The sequence below is a fragment of the Anneissia japonica genome, unplaced genomic scaffold (genome assembly GCF_011630105.1).
Source record: "Anneissia japonica isolate Jap-2015-1 unplaced genomic scaffold, ASM1163010v1 scaffold287960_len3192837_cov198, whole genome shotgun sequence".
NCBI classification, from domain to species: Eukaryota; Metazoa; Echinodermata; class Crinoidea; order Comatulida; family Comatulidae; genus Anneissia; species Anneissia japonica.
The window spans coordinates 2,450,620-2,467,384 of NW_022712725.1; the positions used below are offsets into that span (position 1 = coordinate 2,450,620).

The 16,765-nt window shown below is 33.4% G+C and overlaps 1 protein-coding gene across 1 annotated transcript; it reads left to right on the plus strand.

The window, feature by feature from the left end:
- Window positions 1–4,577: 4,577 nt before the first annotated feature.
- Window positions 4,578–16,472, plus strand: LOC117108004 (immunoglobulin-binding protein 1-like). Its single transcript, XM_033249827.1, has 8 exons — window positions 4,578–4,749; window positions 5,617–5,729; window positions 6,710–6,848; window positions 7,787–7,984; window positions 8,884–9,045; window positions 11,724–11,863; window positions 12,421–12,542; window positions 13,715–16,472. Exons 1-8 carry the CDS (start codon window positions 4,612–4,614, stop codon window positions 13,753–13,755), a joined length of 1,053 nt encoding a protein of 350 aa, XP_033105718.1. The 5' UTR covers window positions 4,578–4,611; the 3' UTR covers window positions 13,756–16,472.
- The last annotated feature ends 293 nt before the right edge of the window (window positions 16,473–16,765 follow it).

The following is a 16,765-nucleotide window of genomic DNA, read 5'->3' on the forward strand; positions in this document are numbered from 1 at the left end:
AGTGGGGGGGGCTCAATGATCAGTTGAGGGGTGCTAATTCGCAAAATAAGGTGATTTTAGGTTATTTTAAACTACTTTTACCGTGATTTTTTTTTGCGGGGGGGGGGGGCGACTATGGGCGTGCACCCTTCCCCCCTCCCGCGCACCCCATAGATACGCCACTGCTTTTACTTAATCTAAACTAACGTATATCGCATCAACGACTGAGCTCCCAAATGATTTTCTTAAATTTAAATACTATATTTTTAAAAGTGAAAAGTGTTTCTGAAACAACTCCAAAGGGGTTAAAGATGGGGGTAACAATTGCTGACTACGAACTCGGTAGACTGAAAATCTCCCAGCTCCCATCATTTCTTGACTCTGTTAAATTATCGTGAATTAAAAACTTGACTAATGATGAAGCTGCAGTTTGGAAAAACATTGCAATGTATACTATTTAAACAAAACCGGTTTAGGACTAAATTTACTTAAAATGTATGTCTCGCTGATCGATCTTAATAAAGATTGCTGCAAGCAAATAAACAATATGCCGACCTTTTATGCTAATTTAATAAAAACATGGTTTAAATCAAAGTAATGTATCGCCAACATTCATGTAATCAATCCAAGTAATGAAATAATATGGAATAATATAAACATAACCTATAAGGGTAAAACCCTTTTTGATATTGTATTTATTAATGCAGCGATCTTGGAGTTAAATAGCTTGGTTGGTTGCCTTCCAAATCCCAGGATGCTGGGTTCCATTCCTGTTAAAATATGGGCATCACAATAAAATAGACAAGCATACTCAAGCCCTGTATACCCAAGCCCCATATCCAGATAAAATTCACCAGTTTATATAGATGACAGTAGATCGAAAGCAATTTATTATAGAAAGAAACGAAATAAAGATACGATATTTTCAGTCAATTGTCAAATTTCAATTTAATGGTTTCCATCAATTTGGGAATATAGTCTGCAAATTTGATGAAACCTTCAATTTTATCAAGCAAAGGCAGATATCAAATGTTTCAACACATGCACTCATTCATTTATTTTGGGATTATATGGAACGAAAATGGTTTCATCTATCTAGGCCTATCATAATCATAGCAAATATTATATAGACTCCGAGAATGAACTAGGCTGGCTAAAGACGTTCTGTATAATTGTTAGCACAAATGTGTCCATTTTAAACCGCTTGGTAATTTGTCATTGCTATTCAAGTAAACTTTACAGTTGTCGTAATAAATCGTTACAGAAGGTTTAAAGAAATGAACCAGCTACATGAAAATACACTTTAATATACTCCAGTGTAGATTCAACTGCACATGATTATTAAAATCAACGGAATCAATGGCGCATACGCTGTCTCTTATACACATCTAGATGTGTATAAGAGACAGATAGTATTGTACTTCATCATGACCACCTCCAATAGACCACAATTCTGAGGGTCACGTTTGCTTACTATCTTTTAACATTAGCTGTTCCCTCCAATCTGTTTCTTGCTCTATACTCCAATTAAAGACTCTATTTAGAGATCAAAGACTGTGGTTTTGGTGGATCCAAATGAAAATTAAAGACCACTATAAAATAAATAGTTATGTTAATTGCTTTTTTTCTATAATAAATTTTGTTATAGGACATAACATATTAAAAAGTATTAGCCAATGCACATCATAAGATGGTGTTTCGTGTGTGTTCTGTGTATATTTAGTAACGATAATGCTAGCAATATTATAATGGAAAGTCGATTAAAAAAGTACAGGAATTGATTTCAAAGAAATCCATTTATTAAAAATACATAACAGCATGCAGTAACTGCACATCCATTCTAAATCATTTAATCTATAATTTCTTAACTAAAAATCAAGATAGAAAGGGTTTCATTGATTATCGAATTAACAAGATAAGAACAGCATCGCAACTGCATTTTGGCTCCACATAAAACGGTTGCCTATTTTGATAACAAGCTGAATAAGACGTGGAAATTACACACAATGCAATTTATTATATTCACAGAAATGACTTTAATAGTAAAAGCTTTAACAGAATTATTTTCACCCGACAAACAAACAGTGATGATTTCTCCTATTCAAATAAAAGCTCATATCGGTTTTCAAATAAAACTAAGGTTGAACTTTTGTTCTAACTTAACAGAAGAGAATATTTTGTTGTGTTGAGAATAGAAGTTTAACATTTACTAATTCCTCCTATAATATCGTTAAGCCTATCACTGGACTGGTGGAACACTGACATTTCTGATCATTACTGAAGAACTTAAATATCAAAATCATGTAAGAGGCCTAAATTATTATTGACATAAGAGTCTGATAAAAATGTATTCTCATTTCCGTCGTTTTCAACAATTTTACTAGTACTATACATAGGCCTAGCCTACTGACTAATTAGAACGTAGGTCAAATTATGTTGCAGCTAAAAATTACCCTACGAAGAACGGTTTTTGGCTTTCTCGGCACGGTATTGATTCCGTGCCAAAGAATCGTTCTTTGAGACGGCAAAAACAACGGTTCTTTTTCGTGGGCCCTGTTTCTACTGCCACTTTGACACCCATGGATAATTTTAGCAGAAAACTGAAAATTTTCCCCTTTAAATAAAGACTAATTTTAACGTATAAATACTGATTAGTGAAGATGTGTATACATGCTTCATATTGAATACCGATTGTGTTAGTAGGACATTTAAAGTTAAATATACCATATGGTTGTGGCAGACCCAACTAAACTTTAAAAATTCTCTTCAACTCAAGAATACATTACATAATACAATATAGTGACTTTTACGCAGTCAAATGATGATTATATGAATATACACATCAAAATAATACACAACATAAGATGATCTTTTGTGTATGCAATGCTCTATTGAATAGACGATAGTTTTAGTAGTAGGACGATGCTGTTAGTATGTAATATTGTAATTGAGATTTGGGTATCAGAAGAAGCGCAGGACTTGATGTGTGAATACCCAGAAATGGTTTATTATCAATCAATAACAGCATACAGTAACTACAAATCCATTCTAAAGCACTTGGAATATTAAAAACGATCTGACGTTTACTATATAATTTCTTAATTTCCCCTTGAATAGTGAAATTTAGACGACTTTTACTGCCGGTTTTAAATTAGATGGATTCCAATTACAGACCAAAGCTGCTGAAGACCACAAAACCCTGGTCCCAAAAGTGGTCTTTAATTGGAGGGAGATCTGTACAATGTACCTGATAGTTATTTGAATCTTCTACCATGAAACCTCTGTGGTCTAATGGTTATTCTCGCTTTGACAACGAGAGGTCTCAGGTTCGAATTCCGTTTGAATCATTTTATCACACAATGTATTTATAGGACAACATTCGTTGAGAGCTATACTACACAATATACAGTCATCTCTTTTATTTGAACACTCTACCTTTCTTTGATGATTTATATATAATTTATAAGTATTAATGGTTATCTTGATTTATATCATAAGTTACTATTTATTTCTAGCCGTACCTCCAGATTTAGCTGGTTCGACGCCCTATCAGGCAATTTTATCTGAAGTGTGTCACACCATGTGTGTGGTACGTCACTAAGTTGTTATCAAAGCTACTGTTGAACCTCCCTTTTTATTTATATCTGCTCTGGTCTACCATAAAAGGAAGAGGGCGTATTATATCGATCTTTATTACAGTAATGCATCAAGGACTAGTGCTGTCCAACTACGCATGTGCATGAGTGTGAAGATGTAGCTGCTTTAAACGGATTTGAACTCCCGAAAAAAGCCTCAATGGCCTCGTTGGTTAATGTTTTCACACTCGCAGATTCCTTTCAAAATTTATATAGTGGACCCCCTTGTTTGGATTCTTCGTCGGGGAGTTCCTGATGCCGCCCCTGGTTTCTTGGGCCTTTTCCCCCTGAATTATTGGCTCTCTTTGCTCCGCCCAACCAGGCTATGTCTATAAATTCCTGGCATCTGCCAATGCTCATTAATGATGCGCGGTAATTTTTTAAAAATGTTGATAATAATATGGCTCTATAAATTACAGTATATAGTCAATCTAATAATAATATTATTAAGATACGCCTTATATGCATTTTGGGCATTCACCTTCAGACATTAAGGGCTTGAGAGGGGTATCTTTGTGGGATCAAACAATAATTTCTATCTTTCTTTAAATGATTGATAAAAGTATGATCGAAACTTAATTAAATACCCAACAAAGTATTTCTAAAACAGAGAGGCTATAATTAATTACCCCTAGTTCATGCAACGAAGGAACAACTTAGGCCTATATATCTCATGGAACTATCACATACTCTGTCTTAACCATAAAGCATTGAAGAATTATTTGTGTCAAATGTCAATTTGAGATATACTTGTTAATGTTAGATGTTCTTGAAATTAACTTATATTGGTGTCAAAAATATATCATAAATGTATTTGATACAGGCCTAATGTAAAATTTAAATGCACGCTGCACGGCCCAGGAGAATACCAATTTGACTGAATGAGGCCATGAGTAAGGATGAGTAAGGCAAGCATTGTGCGCCAAGCGCTTGTGTATTTTTGGGGGCGCTATAACTATCATGTTTTGTGTTGTGTATTTCGTAAAAAGGGAAAGGGATGGCTTCAGTTGCTGAATCAAAACAATTATCATCCACTGATAAACTACCATCTCTTACAAAGATTTTTGACAGTGCATTGAAAAAACATGAACTTATAAACGAAAGTGAAGATCCAACAAATTCCGTTCCTTATCAGGTTAAGTATTTGCTTTAATTCGGCCACTCGTTTGGTTAGGCCTCAATAGGCCTTTCGTTAGCGTAAGTGGTTTAGCAAGTAGGTTGCGAAACGATTCAATCCGGGTGAATCCTGCTAAATGGAAGCTGTAGCTAGCTAGCCCGGCCTAACCAAATCTAGTTTCATGTACTGTATAGATATAGGCTAGACCTAGCCAAAAAATAAACACAATGACTAGACTGTCAACAGGGATTATTATGGCACTGAGTATGTAAAATGATTATAAAAAATATAAGAAAGTGGCTAGCCTAGCTAGGCCTAGGCCGCCTAGCCTATTTAGACCTAAGCCCCCCTATGCTCATTGCTATGGCTAGCCTAGGCTATGCTTATGCCAAGATGTAGGCCTCCTACTAGTGCATTAGATAGCGAGAGTTATTTTTAAGGTAAAGGTAAAGCCAAGTCGATCAACCAGCGCATTGGGATTTCGATCACTTCGGCATAAGCATAGCCACGGCCAAAATAAAAATAACTGGTGGTGCCGGAAATTTTCCCATGGTGGAGGGGAGAGGATATGGGGTGATGTCCCCAACAGAGTGTACGTAAATGTGCCAGCCCAAATTCTACCCCAGAACAGAATTCCAGAAGCCCAAGAATTTATGGACTTTAAAGGCTTATTTAATATAGCCTGTAAAAATTACATTGGTTTTGTCCTTGAAATATCCATGCATTTAGAATAAATAGGTTCCAATCTGCACAGATTTTCAATGCTTAATTTTCTGAAAAAAATTTGCGCATTGTTCCATATTGAAATGCGTGGGCAATTTCAAGGCCTATGAAAGCTATGATAATTCATATTAATGTATTATCTATTTTTGTGACTCATTACAGGAACTAGTGTCTGAAGCCATATCTCTGTTGGAACAAGCAACTCACATGGTGAATGACTTAGCCTTATTCAGTAGTAATGAACAAATAGATGAAATTGCTACCACAGATCTACGGTAAGAAAACCACACAAGAAATATTTCTACATGGTTTTACTCTTGATGACAAAGGCAAGACTGCTATAAATAAAAATAAAATGAAAAACAGTACAAACCACATGTAATAATCAACCCAGTGAATGCACAGGAATGAACAAGTGAACCTAATACTATAACAAACAGCTCAATTTCCAGAATGCTAAAATGACACAAGAATATATTTGTAAAAAAACAGATACACAAATATTGAAAGTTGACACTGTTGCAAAATTCTTGATTCCATTTCTTGTGAGAACATAAATGGACCTTTCTGCTACCTGTAAGCCCTGCCCCTGAGAGTTTATTGAAGGTCAAACTAAAATTGTATGTAACCTTGAGTATTGCTGGTTATTTAATAACGCATTCTGATTGGTCAGTAGTAAATCAAATGTAACTACTGACCAGTCAGAATGTGTTATGTCTTGACTATTTAATTCTGATTGGTCAATAGTTACATTTGATTGATACTCAGGAAATATAACTTCTTTGATGAGGTAACTTTTAAAAAGAAATCATGAAACTATCGTTTCGGACAAGAAGCAATAGAAATGCATGATTTATTAGTTACAATTTATATTATGATGTTGATGGTGATGACGATAATGATAATGATTGTAATGATAATGATTATAATTAATGACTAGGATATAATAAGTGATGATTAATATCTAGGATGTAATAATGAAGATTAAGATATTTTTATTTTAATACTGACAATGGTTATGATGATAATCATGGTGAAAATCACATTTAAAGTGATTCTGATGATAATAAAAATTACATAATTATAAATATAACATGATATATAATAAATATAATATACAATATATACAGTAATACAATACAATTAGTGATAAATATACTATAAATATATAAATATATTATAATATAATACACCCCAAATAGAAATTTGTCTTCAGTACAAAATTGTAACATGACTCATGATTTTAATATTCTAGGTACCTGCTGTTACCAAGCCTTCTAGGTGATGTTTCCATGAAACTGATGAGTGATGATAGGCTAGAAGTACTTGAAACTGGACAAGCCTACTTCATAGACTATCTCAAGAGATGTAAAGATTACACTATCACAAACCAGGTGCCTCGCATTAAGAATTTCTTTGCACTTAGTGCAAAACATATATAAAAGTGACAGTACTATTATTATGATTATTATTATTGTTGTTGATGATGTTGTTGCTTAAAATGTGTTTATATTATTGATTTTGCGTGATTACAATGCTAGTCCTATGATGATTGTTGGTAGTACTGTACTTAATGTAGTTTTTTATATTAGCTGATAATGATGATGATTATGGTGGTGGTGATGAGACTGATGACAGCATAGTGGATTATTTTGATGGTGATGATGACTATGATGATATCTGTGATAATGATGATGATAGTAACAACAACAAAGATGGTGGCAGCAATGATAACAATGGTGATGTGTATTGATGAACGATAATGAGGATGATAAGAGTGTTAATTATTAGGACGATGAGATGATATATGATACAGTATATTATATCTTTTAAAAATATTTCAATAAATAATGCAGATTAATATCGATAGAGATTCAAACAGAAATTGTATGATGACAATAACGATATGAACAGTGGTGTGAATGCAAGTAGGTAATTGACAGTAGGTTATGCCTCTTAACTCGTTGTAACCTCAGATAATACGGATTAGCTGTGCTGAGAGAAGCATGAGACTGTAGAATATGTCACATATCAAACTAACAAATCCCACAAAACCATCACATTAACTCAATCACATTTTTGTAATATATAATAATGTACATGTTTCCCAGTGGCAGCGCAAGTGATTCCCTGGTGAGGGGTCCAAGGCTCCTGATGGGGATCCAAGGTGACTAATTAGAGTACCAAGATCCCCGACAGGGGTCCACACCCACTTCAGCTTCATCATGGTTTGAGGAAATTTTAGGAATATGTACCTCCAGATGCCTGGAATTGGTACTATCATTAGCATTAATGCTATTGTTATTATTTATTGTAATTTTATGAATTATAGGAAATTCCCACAACAGAAAGTGCTGATACAGGGGTAACATCACCTACAGTGTCTGGACCAGGGAGGCCAGACATGAAAGCAATGCAAGCAGACAGAGAAGCAAAAATTAAGAAATTCAAAGAAAAGAAGGAAAGGGAACGAAAGATGAAAGAAATGGGAACATGGCTTCAAATCCGTGACAGAGACGATGAAGTCCAGGTAGGGACACAGAAAATGGGATGTTATTTTACCCCTGGTCATTGGATCCATAATTAGTAAGCCAGCACAAAGTGCAACCTCCTCCACTCCCATGGGGACTATTCCTATTAGTGCTTGCAATTTAATCCTGATACAGACGATTACATTTAATGCCACATCATCCTACCAGGTACCCATTTATACTCTTGGGCGGAGAGAGAAAAACGTAGGTAAAGTGTTTTGCCCAAGGACACAAGCGAAATTCACAGTGAAGGTTTGAACCTCCGACCTCGTGGTTGCGAGACCGAAACACAACTGCTGCCCCAGCTGTGTCCAGAAAATAAAAAGCCTTTAAATGACACGTAGTGTAGCCACATTGTCATGCTGTAGTATGATGCCAATCTACTTTGAATTAAGGGGTCGTTTACAATTATCAGCATTTTCACAAGTGTAAAAACTGTACTATTTTTCGGTACCCCTCACTCGCCCATGAAAGTGTACATAAAGAATGTTGATTTTGCAAAACCATTTTTCATTTTTTGTGAAGTCAACAAAAATACTGTGCTTGGTTACATGAAAGTGTATTATATTAATTATTGCATTATAATTGGTCATAAAAATCTATTATAAGTACTGTATTGCACTGCATGTTATTTTAATTCAACATTTTTATGCATATGTAAAAGTGTATAAATTTGTCTACCCACTAGCGTACTGTTTGTACACTTGTGAAGATGTCTATTATTGTAAACCACCCCTAAGGTGTTATGTTAATTTTGTTTACAAATTGATTTTGTCCTTTAATTGCTATTTAAGGTCAATGACATAATAACGATCAACAAAAAAGAAGACTTAAAAATAAATCAAGAGTACCTGGTGGTCATGGATAGTTTTTATGTGAATACATTATTACCTTTCAGAGGGAATACTACAAACTAATGTTGGAAAGTTGGGTTGATAAAGCAATAGAAGAATTGAAGAGCATTGCACAAGAGAAACAAATCTTACAACATATGGCAAAAGTCCAGTCAACTGGACATATGGCAGCCGCAGAGCCAGATAGACCAGCCAAAACATGCAAGGTAATCAAGAGCAAGTTAAAAATGTACACTTTTTGGAAAACAGGCAGAATGTTTTTGTATGTGTTTACTGCCCAATTTACGGTACTAACAGGAGTGGTGCTTAACTGTGGCTGCCAGAGGTCCCCTAGTTACTCATCTATGACCAATAGCCATAATAACAATGATTTACAAAATTCCGTATGTGTGCATAATGGAAATACTGTATATGAGAGCAGACGACAATTGCTAGATTATGACCAGAATTTGGAAAAAATTAGGTCGGCAACTTTTTACTACCTAGGCTTTAGTATAAACTACGATTTTTCTGAACGCTCGACTTTACATCATCATCTACAGATCGTGATTTTGTTAATACATGTATCTCTATTAAATCAATATATAGTTATTGAAAGAATGGTTGTACTTGTATTATTTTAATAGTGTAGTATAATACATATGTTATGCATAAGTAAATCTCGGAAGAAATGTTGTTTTAGCGTTCTTTAGCATGGGAAATACCAAATCAAATAAAATCACAGGCTGTCTGTGCTTCAAAACAAAAGTGCTTATGCATGTCCATGTGCATGCCCAGAACGATCTACTGTATTTGGGATTTTTCCACATGTACACATCAAGTTGGTACACATGTATTTGACAGTACTGAACGAACAGTAGGAATAGGCCTACAATATGTTTAATTTGGTTGTTTTTTGATAATAAACAACATTTAAATATAATAATACTGTACAATGACGACAAATAATAGATACAGTATAGATAAGCATTACAATCTACGCAGCCCACATGGCTTCAATTGGGCGATGTTTTAAGCCTTGGCTGGCTAGCGTCACTCCTACCTAACCTACAAACGACAAGGCCTAGCTAGGCGAGAAAGAAAGATGATTGTACACACATCGTACGCGCACATGCCTATTAAATCTGTTTTACGAACAACCAGTTTTCTTGATCTCGGAATCATTAATTGGACATCGCTGGTAACTTCAGCACTTTCGTCCAACGTGTTTTGCTGCTTTGTGCTACGTGTGTTCAATTTTATTTCAATTAGTTGAGGAAGTTTTTTTTTTTTAATTTATTTATTTGGTTTAATTTTGGCAATACCTATCTAGAGATGATTTGAAAGTTGATTTTTTCATTAGCCTGTCTGACCTCAGATGGAAGGTTATTCCAATCATTTATTGTTTTGGGCAAGAAGCTATGTTTATAAGTTTGTGTCATTGAATTGGTGTATATTTATGTGAATTCACAATTCTTTGTTTCCTGGATGGTTTATTGACATATGTTGGAATATTTATAGCAATATCATTTTTGATGGCTAATTGAAATAACGATAACCTTGTTTTTTTCTCGGTGTTGTTTTAGAGTTGGCCACAGTGATTGTAGTAATGCGCTGACACTTGACATTCTGTTGTAATCAGATACTGTGAATCTTGCAGCTCTTTTTTGCATCATTTCCAATTTGTTTATCAAACAAACTTGATTTGGGTCGCAAACTGAGCATGCGTATTCAAGCTTTGGATGAATGAGTGATTTGTATGCTGCTGCTTTAATTTGTGAGTCACATCATGAGAAATTTCTTCTGAGGAATCCAAGAATTTTATTTGAATCATTTATAACTTGGTTTATGTGTAGTTCCCATGATAAATCATTGATAAGTGTAATTCCTAGGTATCGACTACTCTTGACGATAGTCAGATTTTCTCCTAACATTCTGTATTCAAAATGTAGTGGTTTTTACTTCTTGTCATATTAATTGTATGGCATTTGGATGGATAAAATGATTTGATGACATATGTGAAATTTAGTTTCTGCTATAGCCTGTTTCAGTCAAAGTTTTGACATTCCAAGCAGTTTTTGAAGCAAAGAAATCTAGGCCTCCTGTGGCAATTTTGGCTTGGCAATATGGTCGACAATTGCCGATTGCCGACATGAAATTCATGGGCTGCATACATAAACAATTGATACAAGTACTAGCATAAAATAATAATAATAAAAAAACACCATATAATAATCTACTTAAAAAATGTTTGAAGATTGCATATGTATGTAAAAATGCATAACTTATTCCATTGACTACATACTGACTTCTACTGTAAAAGCATTGTTTCCAAGAGAAAAAAATTGAAAAAGAAAAATTAATTATTATATCTGGTTAAACATATTAAAGTTTAAAATAAACTATTATCTGTTTTTGTTTCTTAGCCAATGAAACATTTTAAATGTCAAGAGATGCTGGTCAAGCTAAAGTATTTGGTAAAATACCAAAAAAAAAATATTAAAGTTTAATATAATCTATTATTATCGAGGGAGATTTTTTTTAGACAAACCTTTCAAATGTCAAGTAGATGATTGACAATCCAAATTCTGTAAAATCTGTTTACCTGGTTAAACACAGTTTAAAATAAACTATTGTTATCTGGTTTTTTAAATGTCAAGAGATGCTGTTCGAACTAAAGTATTTGGTGCTATCCCAATTCTGTAAAATTTGTTTCAAATATAGTAAAGTTCAAAAATAAACTATTATCTTTTTTTTTAGCCAATGCAACCTTTTAAATGTCAAGAGGTCCTGTTCAAGCTATATAGTATTTTTATGTTGCTTACCCACATGCTTTGAATGTGTTCCTAATGATCCCAATTGTGGAAAACATTGTTTTAAAGGTAAATATCACCTTGTTTTTCAGCCAATGAAACCTTTCATAATAACAAGAGATGCTGTTCAAGCCAAGGTGTTCGGAGCTGGCTATCCAAGCTTACCAACAGTTTCATTAGAAGAATTCTTTGAGAAAGAAATTAGAGAAGGAAAAATACCACAAGAAGCTCTGTGAGATATTTCATGGTGACATTGAATGATTGATTTCATCATTAACTATTATTATCATGATCATTTTCGGCTCCTATTTGGTTAAAAATATATATTTACGCGAAAAAAGCTGACCCGAGATTTTGTTTGGTTATAGTCAACTCAAACATTAGCATGATTATCAGTACCTGACTATGCTTCAGTTACATGTATCTAATGATTAATAATTTACAAAGCAACAACAGCCAAATCTATTATCATTTTTTTGCATTTACAATATAAAAATTGTTTTTGCCAAAAGGGTCTGCATTTCCAGCATGTCACAATTAGTGACATATTATTAGAGCACTGCTTCCTTATGTTCTGGGTACCCAACTTGGCAATCATCTGTACTCCAGTTACCCACATTGTCCAAAATAATTTGCTACTCACATGCCTCCTTTTTCATTCATTCAACATAACATTATTATTATTATTATTTCTTGAGCATTGGAGGGCTAACAATCCATGTGGCAAGATTTGAGGTAAGGGGATTTGTAATAATACAGTATTGTGAACTCATTGTCCATTTGTTGTAGGCACCCATCATCTGTTGTAGTGGAACATGGCCAACAAGATGACAAACCACAAGAAGCTGAAGATGATGAAGATGACCCAGAAGCAATTAAGAAAGCCAGAGAGCTAGATGATTGGAAAGATGGTAGTTATGCATCTTTACATTTCTGGCATATTCACAATTTTATTAACAAAGCACTGCTAAGTGCTTCTACTGGTGAAATTCCTCTGTAAAACCTCAAAAAGCAGCCCATGGGCTTCTAATTAAGATAGTACATTCTTCTTTTCAAGATAGTATTTACACTCCGACTGACTTCTGATAGTGTCAGTGTCAATATTAAAATAATTCCTGCACAATTATAATCAAAATGGTACAGGGTTTGGTCAACAGGATTTTGTGCATGCATTCAATCTGAGAAAGTGTATCTTTTAGCTGGGCTAGGTTGAAGCTAACTCCGGCTATGAAATTTATTAGAAGAGTACTAATTGTTAACAAAATTAATATAAGTTACAAATGCTTAATAAAGTATTCATGCCTATTATTTATTTTATGGTATTAAATTATATCAGAAGCTTGATTTTATAATTTATATGTATTTTGAAAAACAAAGAATCCCCCCATCCCTTTTTATTTTGCAAAAGTAACCATGAAAAATGCTCACCTTGAAAAGAAACCCATCGAAAATGATGGCTAGGGTTTCTATTCAAGTTATTACGCAAGTTTCCACAGGCTATGACGCAATTCTGGAAGCCATGATAGCAAAAGCTGTCTGATTTAATGAACGTCATTGTTTTTTTTAACTAATAAAAAATCTTGCATAACAATATCTTGTTAACAGTAGAACTGCATTGCTAATCAACTTCTCTTCTTGAAAAATGGTATCACCATTCACAGCAAAATCAAATTATATATTTTCGAAAGTGGCTTTTTTCAACATGGGTCCTCTGCTAAAATACAGTAGATTTTGTACTTTGTAGTAATAGTACAGTACTTTGGTTTTTATTGAAGGTAGATTTAGCAAGTCTAGTGCAGTAGACCATGCTGCTGCACTGTTGTCAGCCTATCGACGCTTAATGGCAGAGGATACCTGACACCTGATCTAATTAACAAATTGTTTAAGTTGCGTATACTCCTTGGTACCAAAACAGACATTTTTAATGTACCAAGATGCCATATGCAAATATTCGACACCACAATCCTTAACCTCAGTGATGATGTGAAACAGTGTACAGAAATGTAATGTGCTATAAGTTATTATTTTCTATTCCATTCCATCATTACTTTCAACCTACAACTGTATTTATTTTCTCTTTCAGATCATAAGCGAGGTTGGGGAAATAGATACAACCGATCATAGCAGAGTTGTGTGCTTTGTCTCAACCAGTAACAGGATGGAGAACTTGGATGCTTAATTTTAAGACAGAAGGGCGATTGACCAAAGAAGTCACAAATTAAGAAATAGCTTGGAAGAATTTAAACCCACTAAAAAAAGTAACTGAATTTGCAATAGGACCATATGTCAATATCAAAATGCCTGAATTTACCACAAAACCCTAATTTTCTTTTTGTATGATAATGTGATCATGACATGATAAAATGTAGGACAATTCATTAAATCTGTCACAGCAGGTTACTTGAATAATATCTTGTAAAATTGTCAGTTAATTGACATATTTCTTATAGCAGCCAATCACAGAGTATTTATATTTTAGCAGGCATTGAGGGATTTATTTGATCTACTATATTTCTGATCTCATTCAGTTTAATTTGCATATGAAATTATCTACTGTAATTGTGAAAATTAGTGGTTTAAGCCATTGGTGCAGTTTCCATAGTCCATTTTGGAAACCATGATAAAATAAAGGCAACGAGATTAATGTTCAATAGTGGATTGAAATATAATCTTTGAAATTCATATTTTGTTATTTTCTTTTGTAAATCATGTCCTAGCAAATATGAAATACAGTACAGCAAGGAGTAGCCCCTATTTTTTGGAGACAGATAAAATCTGAAAAATAGATGCTAATTAAGAATTCACCGAGTAACCCAATTTAAGGCCTGAAAAAGTGCTTACATGGTTTTATAACCATTTTTGATAAGAACCTGTGCAATGACCTATTCCTGACGACACAATCAGGGTTTAGATGGGATAAATTACATATTGCAAACCTCATCAATGCTATAATACTGTATATATTATTTTCCAAATGAAGTTACCAGAGAACAGGGATTATTGCCATGAATGTAAGGGTTATGGAAACTGATTTCAGTGTTTTCCAGGTCCTTGAAAGAATTTCCAAACGAGTCCAGCGGTCTAATGGTGGTGTAGCTCAGGGGTCTAATCTTCTTAACGCCTAGAACAATTTGGCAATTTTGGCCCCTTTTAAGATTTTTTGAGACATTTTAGCATGTAATTGTTAAAATAAAGATTGATGGAGAATAAAATAAAAATAATGGGTAAAATTATTTTTTTTTTTTTTTATCATAACTGCACTTTCCCAGTTAAGCATTGTGTGATTTAGTTCATAAAGCATTCCATCATAAATTTTCCACCCAGTAAATGTAAAATCTAATATTTAATGAGAATGAAACAAAAATTGCAATGAACTACAGCTAAATATGGAGCACACAAAAAAAAGACACAAAGTTGTTTCCTGTTTTAAAATATGTTATATCATACTTTACTCTCAACATTATTCCACACAATTAGTGCCCCTGCTGAAATTGAATTAAAAAGAGAAAAAAAAACAGAAGCAGACACACATTCATTCACCGAGAGATCAATACACTGGCAGTTGCATTAAAAAACGACCACTTAAAAACGGGAAAGCAATTCAGAACATTGTTAGTGCTGGATGAACTTACAAAAAACTTGATGATTTACAAAATTGCTCTTGTGTAAATACAGTAATAGCTTTCTTGGAAGTATTTGAGACCAAAATGATCATTAAAGAAAAAAAGAAACTAATTTAACTTTACCCACATTGTAACCCATACATAAAACAAGTACTGGCATTAACCCTAGGAACGTAGGAAGCATAAAATAATTTAAAAAACACCATATAACAATCTACTTAAAAAGATTAAAGATTGCATATGTATGTTAAAAATGCATAACTTATTCCATTGATCACATACTGACCTACTGTAAAAGCATTGTTTCAAAGAGGCAAAAATTGAAAAGGGGAAAAAATAATATCTAATTTAATTTAAAACATTTTCTAATTTTATATAGAATATCAAATGTTTAAATTCCAGTGCAGTTTTTTATGTTAGTGTTGAAATGTTAAAACATTTTTATTATCCTTCACATTATCATGCACTTTGAAAAGTGCGATTTCAAATCTAATAATTAAAAAGGCTGAACTGGAAGTTAAATATAATATATTTCAGGTGAAACAGTTGGAAAACATTTTATATATAAATTTTATTCACTTGATAAAATTTTAATTTAATGAACAGTCGAATTAAAACTACAGCACAGCTTTTGTGTTATCTGTACTTGGGTCATTTTGACAAATTCTGGTGTTTATATTTTGTAGGTGTGAATAAAGTATTATTCTTATTTATTTACTATCAATTATTTTAAAAATTATCTTTTGTTTATAATTCAATAATAGATATTTAATAAGTTAGATTACCAATTCTTGTAATTATTGATTTAATTTGCTTAATAACAGATACAAAAATAAGCCACATTAAGCAAACCTATTAATGCCGAAATATGTTCTCAAATCTATGATATACTTTACATTTTATCCCACTAATAAACACTTCTATGTCAGTTCTCTTAACTACAAGTACATACTTTATTTTATTATATGAATCTATTGATGAAAAATGCATCTACACTTGTCAATACTTAATACCAATGTTATTTACAACAATACTGAGCAACATATAAAACACTATGTACAATTACACAGAGAGAGTGCTTAACTACGGCATGAAAATATCTGCCAGTCCACAGTTACAGTATTACATACTGAAAACCAACAGCAAATTCTTTGGCTGTGTTACAATGTCATTTACAAGTCCACCTCCAAATTAATGGCGAATAAATGAAAAAAAAAAGCTTTTTATATATACAAAAGATAGTGTTCATATTGATGATGTACACAGAGCACATCAAACGTACAAATGAAAATTACTACAAGCCAGGGGTGGTCCCAGCGGGGGACCGGGGACCAGGGTCCCCCGTTGGGGACTTTGGACCCCGTCGGGCAAATCCTGGTGCCACCCCTTCTACACACCAATGTGACAAGTGGAAGATTATTATACCAAGCAATATTCCAAAAAAATAAAATAACATATATAAATCCAACAATAGCACATGACAGATAAAATATTTACACTTATTATTACAA